Source organism: Hippoglossus stenolepis, chromosome 5 (assembly GCF_022539355.2).
Source record: "Hippoglossus stenolepis isolate QCI-W04-F060 chromosome 5, HSTE1.2, whole genome shotgun sequence".
NCBI classification, from domain to species: domain Eukaryota; kingdom Metazoa; phylum Chordata; class Actinopteri; order Pleuronectiformes; family Pleuronectidae; genus Hippoglossus; species Hippoglossus stenolepis.
In genome coordinates this window covers 13,377,419-13,390,768 of record NC_061487.1, presented here as the reverse complement: position 1 = coordinate 13,390,768, position 13,350 = coordinate 13,377,419, and the positions used below count along the sequence as shown (strand labels likewise).

At 42.0% G+C, this 13,350-nt stretch overlaps 1 protein-coding gene across 1 annotated transcript; it reads left to right on the top strand.

Annotated features, from left to right (window-relative positions):
• The first annotated feature begins 1,283 nt into the window (after window positions 1–1,283).
• Window positions 1,284–13,078, top strand: slc17a6a (solute carrier family 17 member 6a). The gene is made up of 12 exons (XM_035156613.2): window positions 1,284–1,857; window positions 3,264–3,519; window positions 4,614–4,732; window positions 5,796–5,910; window positions 6,958–7,045; window positions 7,300–7,386; window positions 8,575–8,717; window positions 8,801–8,950; window positions 9,947–10,079; window positions 10,164–10,274; window positions 10,370–10,497; window positions 11,259–13,078. Exons 1-12 carry the CDS (start codon window positions 1,772–1,774, stop codon window positions 11,586–11,588), a joined length of 1,746 nt encoding a protein of 581 aa, XP_035012504.1. The 5' UTR covers window positions 1,284–1,771; the 3' UTR covers window positions 11,589–13,078.
• The last annotated feature ends 272 nt before the right edge of the window (window positions 13,079–13,350 follow it).

Genomic DNA, 13,350 nt, shown 5'->3' with positions numbered 1-13,350 from the left:
TTTTATGTTCTCTTACTCATTGTGTCCACAAGAGGCTGACGGGCACCACAACCCCAGTCTGATTGGGACTATAAGCATTAATAGTTCATTTTGTCCATACAACATACATAGTGTGTTGGTTATTCATGTAACATCACTCTTGTGACAAGAAATCTGTGACAGCTTTGTGCTAGGAAGGCTTTATGAAGTCAGATGAGGACGTTTTTGAAGGAAGTGGTGTTATATCTTTACATTGGTCTGTCTGACTGTCACCAACTTGAGCATTTCGTTTTGACATGGTGCCACTACAAAAATGTATGCATTTGCCACTAGATGGCGCTTTTTACACAAATTTGAAAGAAATGCTGCTTCTTCACTGTCATTCAGGTTGAAGTCCAGTTTGCATAAATTGTTGCATGTTGCATCTAAGGACCCTCATGATTGTTGGTGCACTTACACTTTAATACCAAGCTGTGTGGAAAACCTCTCAGACATATTTCAAGCTTGGTGAAATATTTTGCTCGACCTGAGCCATGCATTGTACCCGTGGGCCTTCAGGTCTAACTTTTTTCGCATTGATGGGTGGTGGGCCTGAAGTGCGTGAGGGGCTGGAACCCAGTTATTACCTGCTGATATTGGCCCATCACAGATATATGGGTATCCACATATATGACATTTTTACTGTCTATATATACATAAATGAAATTTGGGAAGCACATTCATGCGACAAAGAGGTAACCCTGTCAACTTGAGTGACCTCGTTCATTTTCCTGTTGTGCCACTCTCAGGCCAACGTGTGCTGACCCCATTGTCCTTATTGCCAGCAGGGCACCAACCATTGAGGGCATGTGCTCATTATAATATAGTTTGTAAATCATTTTTTTCCAACATCACATTTCAAGAGATTTTTGGTTGATTTGGTTGTTTCAGTTTCTGACAATGGTTACCGATCATAATCACAGCATATGATGACATTTTTTAAATATTAAAAAACCCTGCCCCTGAAAACGTTTTGACAACGTTGGTCTATCAAGGCTGTCACCATAAAACGTTTGAATAACGGTTCAAAGAACATAACGACATTCTTGAAACATAAAAACGACCTCTGAAAACGTTCTGAGAATGCTAGGCTGAAAATGTTTGGACAATGTTGTCACGAAACATTTTACGGATGATTTTAGAGAAGATTGTTTTACCTTTAAAATTTCATTGGGACGGAAATCGAACAGTAGAACATTGCACGATAATAATCTGTGAAGGTTTTCAGCCTCTTGCAGTGTGATTGAATTAGAGGAGAGGGGCTGTGTGAGCGGATGGAGGAGGGGCTGTGCGCGGAGCCGCTGACAGGTGGAGGAGCTGTGCGCTGTCCGCGGTGCTGAATCTCCGACTGCTGCCTCACCTCAGATCCTCACCGCAGCTCCGCTCACCTCCACCTTCTCCAGCTTGTGCAAGAATCTTACCAGCATATCTCACTTTTATTATTTCTAACCTCCAGTTTGGTGTGTTTTCTGACCGCTGGCCGGATCTTACGATGGCACTGCATGGATTAACACTGCGCAAGGCACAAGCGGACTTATTTGACTGCTGTTTAGTGACTGTGGAAGCAGACTGAACGCGATTCTCCTCTTTCTCCATTTTCTGCCTCGTCTTCTTCAGGACCTCGAGACGTTTTGCGTTTAAAAGCAAGAAGCGTGCTATTTGGATTATATCTATCTCAACAATGTGCTCTTTTATGCTGCACTCCCATTTGTTGTAGTGTTGTAGAAAAATCTTGATAATTTTGATTTTGGATATGGAGCCAGACAAGGAGCGAGCTGTGCCCACCTCGAAAGAGGGGCTCAAACAAATCGCAGGGAAGGCCCTGGGGAAGCTGCACAGGTAAGAAGAAGAAATTAGGATTTCTGCATGTCTTTAAATCACCCGATCCAATTTGTGGTGAGGAATTCAAACACAGAACACATCCAGATGTTAGGAAACGCACATAAAACAATGCACGCGTGTGTTAAAAGCTGCTCATTCCTGTATTATAATTTAAATGTGGTGTTTATGAGATGAATCAGGGGTGTGGGATTGTGAAAGCAGCAGTGGTGTGGCCCGAATATTTAAGCATCAGATATTTCCCAGGAGGATGATCCCCCTCCACCAGCGGCTGTGGGTGTTTTTTAATAATTAATGCAACAGAATGAGTCGTGACACAAGGTCGGAGGATATCTATTACATTGTTTATCCACCTGTATTAATCCAAGATCGATTGACTTCCTATCAAATACCTTCTTACATTCTTTACAGTGCCACAAGGAACCCATGGTGAAATAGAGGAAACAGATGTTCATTTTTTTAAATGATAGTAGGGGAAGCTGGGTGTAGGGGAACATTTTTCCCCCTGATGAATACATTGAATTTCTTTTTATCCTTATTGGATTTGCAAATAAAATGGCCAGCGGTTGAATATAAATCAGAAAATGTGAATATAAGAATCATTTTGAAGATGCATTAATTTTAGATGGTGATTTGCACACGTAGTTATTCTTTGAATCTTTCGTTTTCGCTCCTGCTCCATTTGAACGTGATTCCTCCACTGTAACACAGAAACGTGACCGAAAAAAAATCTGTCGGCTTTATTTAAGCTGTATAACGAGGCCTGATGTTGCACAGGTTGAGGCCTTCGCGTTTTAAATCATATGTATACATTCTGATTTTAACCTCAGAATCCTGCGATAAAATTCCAAAGCAAAAAACGCCGAGGAGGAATTAACAAAATATTAAAAAATAAGAGCGAAAAATAAATTGTAAAAAAATCCTCCAAACATGCAGCGATGGTGCTGATGTTGCTGCAATGCGGTATGAAGGTCATTTTCTCTTCCATTGCCTGGCTGCCTTTTGTTTTGCAGAAAGAGTGCAGAGTTAAAACTGAAAATGAAAGAAGAAAAAAAAAACCTCTTTGATTTTAAATAAAACGGTGCAGCCTGTACGGGCCTGTGCCATTTAAACACATAGGGAGACATTGCTGAGGCCACAATGGGAAGATGGGAGCTAATTTTCTCTCGAGCAGAAGCTGGAAATAGCCTTAAGGACGTGAATAAATACATGATAAATACAGGAGGTTTATTTTCTGCTGTTTTTACCGAAAAATAATAAATCTATATCTGCAATAAATCCCACTGACAGCTCTTTATAAGCACCTCCACCTGCCTGGATCTTTAATTCCCATGAATCCCCTTCTCGACTGTGCGTAAATTTAGCGTCGTATTAAAATTGGAGCATGTGGTGGTGTTGTGGTGCAGGAGGCTGGAGAAGCGGCAGCAGACAGGTGAGGCCATCGAGCTGACGGAGGATGGGAGACCCCGGGAGGACCAGGAGCGGAAGACGCCCCTGTGCGACTGCACGTGTTTCGGGGCACCGCGCAGGTACATCATCGCCATGCTGAGCGGCCTCGGCTTCTGCATCTCCTTCGGCATCCGGTGTAACCTGGGTGTGGCCATCGTCAGCATGGTCAACAACAGCACCATCCACAAGAACGGCGAGATCATCATCATAGAGGTGCCCCCTCCCCAAAAAACCACACACACACACACACACACACACACACACACACGCGCGCGCGGGTTGGTTATAGGAGTTGAGCCAATACACTGCTCGATTGGTTTTAATGTCTTAACCCACTTGGAAAAACTCAGCTGAGCATATCTGTGGTTTTTTAAATATGTATTTTACATGATGGACAAAGTAGGTTGTGTAGGATGTTTTATCTCCATTCATAATTTTTCCGGAAAATCTACAATTGTATTCTTTTAGATGTAGAATTTGATCAATATCCCCAAACAATTGTAAAGCCCATATTCACAAATCACAATTTGCCTCAGAACACTTTGAGACATCCTCGGCCCTTAACCCTCGATTATAGAGGAAAACCTACCAAAACAACTTTTAGGTAAACGCAAGTGAAAGATCCCGATATTATTACCTGGTGCTGCAATCATTAACAAATACATATAAATGTCTCTCTTATTATTTTCTTTACAACAACTAGTATGACAGAGCTTTCATATAGCGATTACACAACTCTTCCTGGTGTCTCTCTCTCTCTCTCTCTCTCTCTCTCTCTCTCTCTCTCTCTCTCTCTCTCTCTCCCCTCTTTTCCACCCACCTCTCCTCTCTTCCCCGACCGGTCGAGGCAGATGGCCGCCCCACATTGAGTCTGGTTCTGTCAGAGGTTTCTTCCAGTTAATGAGGGAGTTTTTTTTCTCTCCACAGTCGCCAAGTGTCTGCTCAATGTGGGAGCTGTTGGGATTCTGTATAATATTGTAAGGTCTCGACCATAATGTATGTGATGATTGGGCTCTATACAAATAGAACAGAATTTAATTTAATTGGAAAGTGCAATAGATGTCAGGTGTAACAAAAATAATTTACAACAGTCATGAGAAAAGTGTGTGTCTGACATGAATGGAGAGGCGTATCTATCACGTAATAAGTGTAGCAGCAAAAAAAGGCATCAAATTAACTGTTGTCCACTTAGTAAAGAGACTTTTTAAAAACACTGTCTTTAAATATGTATTTATACATATTCCAATATCTATTTTACACCTAATTTCATTTTTTTGTTGTTGTTGTATTTTTCCTACGTCTGAAAGAAAGCAAAATTCAACTGGGGCCCGGAGACGGTGGGGATGATCCATGGCTCCTTCTTCTGGGGCTACATCGTCACTCAGATTCCAGGAGGGTACATCTCCTCTAGATTGGCCGCAAACAGGTACAAAAAAAAAAATCACTCGATCGAGCTGTGACCAAACAGTGTGGGAGCGAGTGTGAGGAGAAGAGGTTTATAAATATCTGGCCCCTCCCCTCATCTTATATATGTATATACATGTTCCTGTTGTGATCTATAATGTAGATTGGGGGGGCAATATTGGTGATGTTAGTCAGTCATATGGGCGTCGGGCCTGGAGAAAAGGAGTCTGACCTTACAGCAGATAAAGTGGGGATTTGGCTGAGGCCCGCCGGGCGTGCCTCCTCATGTTAATGAGCTCCCACGGGACCACCGTGTCTAATCCTTTATGTTCACAGGCAGCAGGGCAACCACACCAGCCAAAGCCCTGTTCTAATGATCGGAGTTATGACTTCACCACATCTATAGCACATTATTTCAATGACGATTTTTCAGCCACAACAGAATAAAGGAACGGAAAAATTACAAAAGAGAACAACATTTTGTGGAAGAAAACCAACAAATCCCCTTGTTAATATAACCATGTATATTGTATTCTATAATATGGATGCACAAGAGATAAAATAGGACAAGGTCACGTTGTAAGTCCTCGTGCGTTACATTTATAAGACTGTAAAAGAGATTTTTCCATGAGGGAAATGGAGCCTAAATAAGATGCAAGAAGAGGAGCTTCATCATGCCAAATCAGCTGAGCTCACTGACGCCTTCTGCTGCAAACACCTCCTGTCCTCACTCCCCTGGAAACTGAAGAACTGCCTGGTGTGTGTGGTGTGTGGTGTGTGTGTGTGTGTGTGTGTGTGTGTGTGTGTGTGTGTGTGTGTGTGTGTGTGTGTGTGTGTGTGTGTGTGTGTGTGTGTGTGTGTGTGTGTGTGTGTGTGGCATCCAATTAGCACTGATTTATCTTCCTCATCAGTGTTTCTTAGTAAAAAAAAAAACACAATATAATGTTCTGTTGGCTATTTCATATTTAACGAGTGTTTTAAACCTCTATGAGGAATTTGAAATTGATGTTTTTCTTGCTGGATTAGACGATGATCTTGTTTGCATAATATTTTCTACAATGGCTCATGATGCACTGTCTGTCCAGGGTTTTCGGGGCTGCCATCGTGCTGACGTCCATCCTGAACATGTTCATCCCCTCCGCCGCTCGCCGGCACTATGGCTTGGTCATCTTTGTGAGGATATTACAAGGGTTGGTGGAGGTACAGCCACACACTTTGCACTTTGCACATCAGATTTTGACCTTTTCAACAAAAAAAAAATGATGCCTCATTATGAAGCCGACAACTGAACCCGACCCCTAATGGAATTAAATTCAACACTTAACCATGATTTTGCAGAAATCATCTGTCTCATGCTGAACTCCCTGGTTTTCTATTTGCATCTGCATTGGAAATTAGAGCCCCTTATGAAGACACTCCATTATACTGTATACAGTTGTCAGATTAGTCCACAAACGGCAAACAGCAGTGAACATACAGTGGAACCCTGAGTAGCAGCGATATTGTGGGTTGTTTGCCAGGACGAAACCGCTCCATGTTCACATAGAATCACAAAAGGGATAAAAAGCACTTGATACAGGCGGATCCCACAGCTCAGGAGAAAAAACATGGTTTCAGAGAGAGATGCTGTTATCAGACCGAAGGTCGTCCTTTTGTTATTTTGTTAGGCTGCGTATATTCGCTTTTCAATAGCAGCTCATGACCATCGAGAGAGAGAGAGAGCGAGAGGGAGCGAGAGAGAGCCAGAGAGAGCCAGAGAGAGCCAGAGTGGCCTGTGCTCAGCAACCGTCGACTTATTACTGCAAATTAAACATTAGCATTTCACTGCAAGCCTCAGCAATTTGTGTCTATCAATAGTTGATTGTATGCCACTTAGTGTGTAATGAAGATTTAATGGGAGCAGCTCAGTTTTTTCCTTCTTCTTCCGTGAAGCAGGTAGTCAGCTTGAATTTGCTCCAACTCACACCTCAGCCATTAGTCTCGATTAGAAAGGTCAGCTGCGATGCATATCAGTTTGTCTGTTATTAACTACAATTTGTCTTGTGTGTTGTCGGCAAATGAGGACAGACCGCGTCAATCAGGCAGAATATCTACACATCATGTCAATTCTATTGAGTGGAAGTGGAAAAGTAGATATGAATTGTATTGATAGATTTAGAGAATCAAGTAGCTGAAGGACAATTATCAGCACATTGTGTGTGTTGTTCAGATCAGTGTGTGACTGTCATGTCATCTGTCACCGTGCAGGGAGTCACTTACCCAGCATGCCACGGGATCTGGAGCAAGTGGGCTCCACCTCTGGAAAGAAGTCGTCTGGCAACCATTTCCTTCTGTGGTACAAAACCTACATGCACATAATCATGCTTCTGTTCAAATGTGCCATCGGCTCAATAGTATCATATAGATTTTATCATCGCATTACTTCTCCAATGCACTGATGGTTTCGGACGACCAAAATATTTCCCCTACAATGTGTGTAAATGTGTCCTGACCACACTTGTCACCAAACACTGAGACTACACCACACTTCTCTGTGAACAAGCCGCCAGGATCAAATTCTGCTGGGTCACAATATTTTGTGTTGTTCAGGATCTTATGCTGGCGCGGTGATAGCGATGCCTCTGGCTGGGATCATGGTCCAGTACACGGGATGGTCCTCTGTCTTCTACGTGTACGGTGAGTGTCTCCCTCGGGAATTCCTTGAATTTTAACACCTTATAAAAGATCACATAACGTTTACAATGTGTGTTTGAAAACGTTGGGATATTTGAGAACACAGGACAATGTGGGGAATATCCCTTGTATGTGTGAAGGTCTTCTCCTGTAGTTTGATGTGAAGTTGCCATCCACCAGCAGATATCAGGGACCACCAGCAGATGTTTAAGACGAATCATCATTTTTTTTTTTCCCATGTGTCAGTATGTGTTTTGGCCTTTAAATCACATGACACCCTTTGATAAGGCAGTCCCACCAGGGGTTGATCAGACCTGGGTGTGTGTCCCTGACACCTTGGGGCCCAGTTGGGGTCTTTCCTCCTGATCCAGAGCCACTGCAGCGCTTAGCCCTCCCTGATGTTTCAGTAATGATCTGGTGCAGGGCTTGTCCACGGATACCTAGATCTTTAAACAACCTGATGGTGGATGTTGCAATAAAACCTCTGCAGCCAACCTCCACTGGGCAGACTATTGCTTTCCAGCCACTATAATTTAAAATAACGTTTATGTGTGACTGATGTTTTTTATTTTTATTCAATCTTTATTTAACCAGGCAGTCACACAGAGATCGATATCTCTTTTCCAAGAGCGGCCTGAGAACAAGACACTTTCACAATCAGCAACAAACAATCAAACACAAGCGACAACGCAATAAAAAAAATCTATAAAAACAGTAACAAGATTCATAAAAAACATCACATAGTCAAATTTAAAATCACCAAGGGGAACACAGGACTGTAGTTCAACATTCAAAGGCTAAGTAGTTACTGGATTGTTTGCTGTATGTACTGGTTTCAAATGACAGAAGAGAGCTTAGGTCATTTGAAAGTTTTAACAGCAGAGCTTTGTAGATGAACAACATGAGATGACCGTCTCTTCTTGTGTGTAATGAAGTCCATTCAACCGAGTGACACAGAGAACAAAGATTTGTGCGGAATTTGTCATTTGTGATGAAGCGTAATGCTCTGTGATATACTGGGTTTAAATGGTGGAGAGTTGATGGGGCTGCATGACAGTATAGAATATCTCCATAGACGAGGACTGACATGAAGGTCGACTGGACAATAGCTTTGTGGTTAGATGGAGACAGGGAACTTTTAATCGTGTAGAGGAAACCCAGCTTGATTCTTTTCTCTCTTGATCTCTTCAGGAACCTTTGGGATTATTTGGTACATGTTCTGGGTCTTGGTGTCCTATGAGAGTCCAGCGGAGCACCCGACCATCACCGTCGAGGAGCGGAGTTACATCGAGGAGAGCATCGGGGAAAGTGCCCAGCTGATGGGCGCAATGGAAGTGAGTCCTCAACCTGCTTCCATTTATTTATCACTCCATGTTGATTAGTGTACATTCAGCTGATGATTTGTTTCTTTTGATAGAAATATAAGACCCCCTGGAAGAAGTTTTTCACCTCCATGCCCGTCTATGCAATCATTGTGGCCAACTTCTGCAGGAGCTGGACGTTCTATCTGCTCCTCATCAGCCAGCCTGCATACTTTGAAGAGGTGTTTGGTTTTGAAATCAGCAAGGTAAATAAATCCCTCATAATACCTGTTAGTAGTCCTAGAAATGTCTTTGAACAAATTTGATCTCATTTTTAGGATTCTTAGCTCAGACTTTCTCAGTTATATAGTAGATGGTCTGAATTATTTTTTCTAAATGTATCACTGGTTGACCTGGTTTAATACAGAAAAAATAACTGTGACTTTAGACACAACATGTTTATTTATATTTAACTAAAACTACACCTGCTGACCCCCAGTTCTGAAGATAGGGTTAGTTGTGGTTTGTATTGTTTTCTACAGTGTTCCAACAAATCCACTGTGTTACAGTTCGTTAGTAGGAGCAGAAGAATGTGCCTGGAGTGTGAGTGATCTTGTGCACAGTTGACGACGAGCTTCTCACATCGATGCGTCTGGTGAAATAACTCACAAATAAAAGCCTTTAGATAAGAGTTGGTGTCACTTAAACTCTGGATCTTTATTCTCCTGAGTTGTGACCCTGATCCTCAGTGAACAGAGCAGAACTCACAAAGCACTTGATACTGCAGTTTAATGAACAATCACATCTCAAATTAGATGACTCAGTGTGCTCTGTCAAATGTTTTGTCTTGACTTTTAAAAAACGGTTTTGGTGAAATGAAAGGAATCATGTTGACTGTCCTATGCTATAAATATTCAACAACAAAAAAACTGTGCGATTACACAGTTGATCTTTGTAGACATTTGGGGCAGTTTTGTAAAGAGATGCTTGGTTTGGTGAATTTTCCTCCGTGTTGAATGAATGTATCTTCCTAATGGCGGAATCTGAAATAATACATAATCTTTGCCCTCCTGTGAGTGTGTGGAGCATGAATCAAGCAGGGTTGGCAGCTGTGGTTCAGCCTCACGATGAGCCTGTAGACACGCTGTGATTGCTGCACATGAATTATTGCTCTGATGTGATGGTGGAGTCAGAGTTTGAAGCGCAGACAAAGATTTGTTCTGAGGCTGAGAGATCACTGGATGCTTCTCACGGATCCTCAGGTTGGAATCGTGTCGGCTCTACCCCACCTGGTCATGACCATCATCGTGCCCTTAGGTGGCCAGTTAGCCGACTATCTGCGGACCCACAACATCATGTCCACCACCATGGTCCGAAAAATCATGAACTGTGGAGGTGAGGCTTTAACCATTAGGTCTTTATTATCATTATATATTTGTCATCAGTGCATCAGTCGTCTCTTTGTTCTGTTGTTTTCAGGCTTCGGGATGGAGGCCACTCTCTTATTAGTGGTTGGTTATTCTCACAGTAAGGGGATGGCCATCTCCTTCTTAGTTCTGGCCGTGGGTTTTAGTGGTTTTGCAATATCAGGTGAGTCTTACAACTGTGTGTTATGTCTCATATCCTATCCCGTCTCTGTTCAAATACACAGCAAACTCAAAACATTTGCTGTTTTTGCTCTGTAGGTTTCAATGTCAACCATTTGGACATCGCTCCACGCTATGCCAGCATCCTCATGGGTATATCCAACGGTGTGGGAACCCTGTCTGGGATGGTCTGCCCTCTAATAGTGGGCGCAATGACAAAGAACAAGGTGAGCTGTTTATATAGCCCCTGAAAGTATGGTTTGAATTTGAAGTGTTAGTGCAGTGCCTCGTCTACACATGTCTGTTTGGGATGGGCTGTTCACTTGACCTGTTGTGATGTTCAGGTGCTACTTCAGAATATATATATAAACTGTAAAATAGATAGGTTTTAAAGTCTATGGTGCAGAGGGGAGTTCAAAAACTTTGTGTTCATCCTACCTGGTTTATGGGCAGTGAAGATTTTATGTTCAATGTTTTTTATAAAAAGAAACACAATTTGCTTTATTACTGTTAATCTGTGTGGTTTGTATATAAGTTTTAAAGATTGACCCTATGTAATTTTTTTAATACATCACATGTCGATCTGTTCGGCTACCGACACAATCTTCCGACCCAAGTTCACAGCTTTTCAAAATAAAAACTGTAATTCGGCTCGATTGCAACAAAACAAATGCTGTGCTTTTACTTTGTAGACAAATTGCTGAAGAGGACAGACAGACAGACATTTTGTACTAGTCAAGTAACAATATTAACACTAAAAGAAAATGTTGTGGTTGTGGTTTGGTTTGGTTAGATTTGATTGACAGTGTCCTGGAAACAGAAGTAAACAGCCTCACAACTTACTTTGATTCAGATATTTCTCTATCGTCTCATCATCTCTGTCCATATAAATAATGAGAAGAGGAAAAGAGACAAAAACAATATATATCCTTATTTAGCCTTTTTTAAGAAGTGACTCAACTGGGCTACAACTCTTTTCTGTTCCCAGACCCGGGAAGAGTGGCAATATGTCTTCCTCATCGCTGCCATGGTGCACTATGGGGGCGTGATATTCTATGGGCTCTTTGCATCTGGGGAGAAACAGCCATGGGCCGACCCCGAGGAAACCAGCGACGAGAAGTGCGGCTTCATCGAAGAGGATGAGCTAGCGGAGGAGACAGGTGACATCACGCAGAGTTACGGCGCGATGGGTGGCCCGGCAAAAACCTACGGGGCCACTTCGCAGCTCAACGGAGGTTGGGTGCAGGACTGGGATAAGACGGAGGAGTATGTGCAGGAACCGGCGGGAAAGATGTACGCCGAGCGCGGCTACTCCTAAAACCAGACAGCTGTGGTGAGTCTGCGTGCAGAACCAGACTCGCCGCCGCAGATTGCACAATTAAGCATTATATTAGAGATTTAAATCCATTCCGTGTATTCAAGTAAGACAGTTACTTCTAGTTTCAAGAAGCCAATGTAAAGAAATAGTTAATTGCAATGCAGAACAATCCTCATTAGATTCTCATGTTGTACCCACAGTAGAGCTTAGGGGTTGAAAAGAAAACTGCAGGCCCATGTTGTACGTCTTAGACGCCCTAACCTCATCAATCTACTTGAACAACATGACGCTGCAGTCGACCATCATGTAGGGTCTCTCTCTGACGTACCACTCTGATTGCACTGAAACAATAAGTATTCTAAAAACAAGATTCTATTCTGTTTCTCAAATGTGTTTTATGTACTGTATATACCTGTATACTGTTTCTGTGAGACTATTGTGGATTTTGGGTCGTTGATCTGTGTTAACATGAATATAAAAAGGCCATATTTTTCATGGACAGTACCTTTTCAGGGAGATGTCTGCTTGCAAAAAAAGGTCTACTCGAGCAAAGCCTATAATATACTACACGACAAAAATAGAGTGAGTGAAGTTGAACCGTAGAGTTTTAGTGTGTTTGTTGCATGAATTTGCTCAGATCAATGTTTCAGATGCAGCCGCCACACGGTCATTGGTAGTCCTCATTCCGCCTGTACTGCATTGTTCTTAGATAAAGTGTCTTCTGCCATTAATAACTAATAATAATAATGATCAAATGAACTTTCATTATCAGGTTCTGGCTGTGATGTGAGACAAATCAAAAAAAAAAAAAAGGTTTCGACGGTGATTGCGCGGAAGGCCTTGTTACTTGATGTTTGGTGTGCACTGCAATAAATTCTGTGTACCAGCCGCCACCCATCACATCCTGTTTTGTAACGTAACACTGGCTTGCTGTATCTAACTGTGATTGTTTTGGAGTCATGTGATGATCAACAATAAGGTGTGTGTTTTAACAAATTACTGGTGTCTGGAGAGTCCGGCTTTAGTGCTCACGGCGCTCGGGACGTGCTGTTGCGTTTATCCGGCGAGGAATGCAGTACTGTATATGAACAACCAGGTTTCGTGATCTCTTGTGTTTCTCGGTTGTTCTCATCGTCACAAAAGTACTTTTATCGACATCGAAATTTGATATTGTCACGTTTGAGTGGACCTCATGAAATAATGAATTAATAGATGGCTCTTCCACCCGACTTTATTTGCTCTTTGAACACTTCTCTTACTTCGTTTGCTGTACGGATTCTGCAAGGATGTTTTAAAAAATATATGAATATTTAAGATTGTTTTAAGATGACCAAAAGATGCTATTAATGGCTTTGTGCCTGGAGTTTATGTAAAACAGATAAATGTGATTTTATGGCTTCTAATATTGTGTTTAATGAAGAGGTATGTTGATGTCAAAAAGTGTTATGAAAAATACTCATATCATTTTATAAAAAAACTAAAAAAAACATTGTTTCACCTTGTGTGCTGTGTGCTATATACTGTAGTACAGGAGGACATGTTTTATTTAGCTATTTGAAGGTTAGAGCTCCTCGGAGAGCGGAGCCAGACTAACCAGTTACCCACCTTCTCCAATCAGTGTCCTGCATCTCCTATATTCGCTCCATGTTTCTCATTAGTAAATCAATGGCGTTGGTCTCTGGAGTCCATTGGAGAGTATTGGACACTGTAGCTTGGTAATTGGTTGAAGGAGAGAGGTATACAAAGTGTTAACGCTGTTACT